The sequence below is a fragment of the Aplysia californica genome, unplaced genomic scaffold (assembly GCF_000002075.1).
Source record: "Aplysia californica isolate F4 #8 unplaced genomic scaffold, AplCal3.0 scaffold01048, whole genome shotgun sequence".
Lineage (NCBI taxonomy): Eukaryota > Metazoa > Mollusca > Gastropoda > Aplysiida > Aplysiidae > Aplysia > Aplysia californica.
In genome coordinates, this window is record NW_004798318.1 from 195,793 (window position 1) to 197,852 (window position 2,060).

The following is a 2,060-nucleotide window of genomic DNA, read 5'->3' on the forward strand; positions in this document are numbered from 1 at the left end:
TGATGATGATGATGATGATGATGATGATGATGATGATGTTGTTGTTGTGGTTGTTGTTGCTCTTGCTGTTGTCTTTGCATCTTCGAAAATTCAAATTCTTACTGTTGAAAAAAGGAAGAAGATGTACTTAGTGTATAAACAAAAACAAATATTGTGAAAGTACAGTATGATAAAAGACGGCCTCTCCTTCAAAATATGTTTGAACAGTTGTGTACATTTAAACAGCTTGTCGACGATACGATAATGTGCTGGATTAACCCCTTCACTGCTGAAAAATCTCCATCAACATCTGTACCTACAAGATTAAATGTTACTTCAAGGAAAATTCAAACACAGAGAATTGTTTCACAATAAGCAAAATCACAAGCTGTAACTAAAACAACTAAAAATTTAGTCAACAAGACGAAACAATAGGAGTGGAGAATACAAGCCAGAACCTACGTCTACCCAGAAGTGAAGAGGTTAATGCAAGGACGAGAAAAGTAGAAGAGATAATTTCATAATACGAGGAGTCCACTGAAAAAAACAGTTATAGTCACACACTGGAAATTGTGAGGGTGTCAATTTTAAAATTTAATGGACTCATAACTTCATATTTCTTTGATTGGTGGTTTATAGTTATGTTTGCTGAAAGAAAAATCTAACAACAATAATCAACCACCAGCTGAACATAGATATAGTTATGAGTCAACAAGTGTTCAAAATTGATACCCTGACGATGTTCAATTTTTTGACTGTGCCCGTTTTTTTCAGTGGATCCCTCATATGGATGTGCAGATTGTTTTGCAGCAAAACATTCATCAAGTAACGTCCCACAAATCAGTCAGTTTTATGCGCATGTGACTAGACAAGTTATATGAAAAATGATATACTCAAATACACCAAGGGCCACTCCGTTACCTCAGTTGGTATCAAGCTAGACTCCGACACCGATTGCCTTGGTTCGACTCCCCGACAAGACGTTTTGTGAATTCGTCATTTTGAGGAGGTTTTCAGGCTCTCTACCTTTGACTCGGTGATATCGGAGACGCCTCAGAAATAACCTAGTAGTGTTGACAGGGGCGTAAATCCCACACACTTCCTGTACACTCACAGTCCACAGGTTTGAACTCAGTCCCACCTGAGGTTCTGTTCATGAAGAAAGTAAATAACAATGACAAACTGAGAGAATGAGCATAACTCTTTATAAAAGTAACAGCACAATCATTATTATAAACATTACTTTTGAAAATTAATTTACAAAAGCAAGCAGATATGATAAACTGTTACTAAATTGTAACAGATGACAGAAAAAGTAATGTAAAAAGAAAAATTAGAGGAGAGATAAGGATAATAGATGTGTCTCAGCACAGAAGGAGCAAACCCCACCAGAGCACCCACCACCCGCCCACTATGTTGCGTCCACAGGGGACATCACCCATACAGCTCCCGTGTCCTCGTCTGAAAGGTCATGACACCGTGACCTTGACCCGGCTGGTTGACCCCCGGGAGGTGGAGGCCAGGGGGCAAGTACTGAGTCACGTGGACAGTACAGGAAAACTCCACACGGTGGAGACGGGTCAGTGGCTCGCTGGTTGTTGTTGGTGGTGGTGTTGGTGGTGTTGTTGTTGTTGGTGGTGGTGTTCCTGATGTTGGTGATGGTGGTGGTGGTGGTGTTAGTGGTGTTGTTGTTGTTGTTGTTGTTGTTGTTGTTGTTGTTGTTGTCGTTGTCGTTGTTGTTGTTGTTGTCGTTGTTGTTGTCGTTGTTGTTGTCGTTGTAATAGCAGCAGTTGCTGTAGTAAAAGTAGTGGCAGCTAATACTGTACTCATATACTATATCTTTTTGGCCCTAAAATCTGGAACTCCTTGCCCCAGGATCTCAGGAAAATAACAAATCTGAGAACGTTTAAGCGATTGCTTAAGACTCATTTGTTTAGTTCTTAGAACTAGTGTGGAAATAAGTGCTGATAGGTTTTGTTTTTACTCCTGTCCTGACGTGTATAGACTTAATCTATCGTTGTGAAAGTTCTTCTTTATGTGGTTGTACTGGTATATGTGTGTGTGTGTGTGTGTGTGTGTGT

At 39.9% G+C, this 2,060-nt stretch overlaps 1 protein-coding gene across 1 annotated transcript in view; it reads left to right on the plus strand.

Moving 5' to 3' along the window:
• LOC101860459 overlaps positions 1–2,060 on the plus strand; it is a gene marked incomplete at its 3' end in the record, with an annotated part of 23,087 nt that overhangs the window by 7,042 nt on the left and 13,985 nt on the right. The window contains 1 exon segment of the mRNA XM_005111364.3: positions 1,408–1,558. Coding sequence (XP_005111421.2) covers positions 1,408–1,558 — 151 coding nt within the window.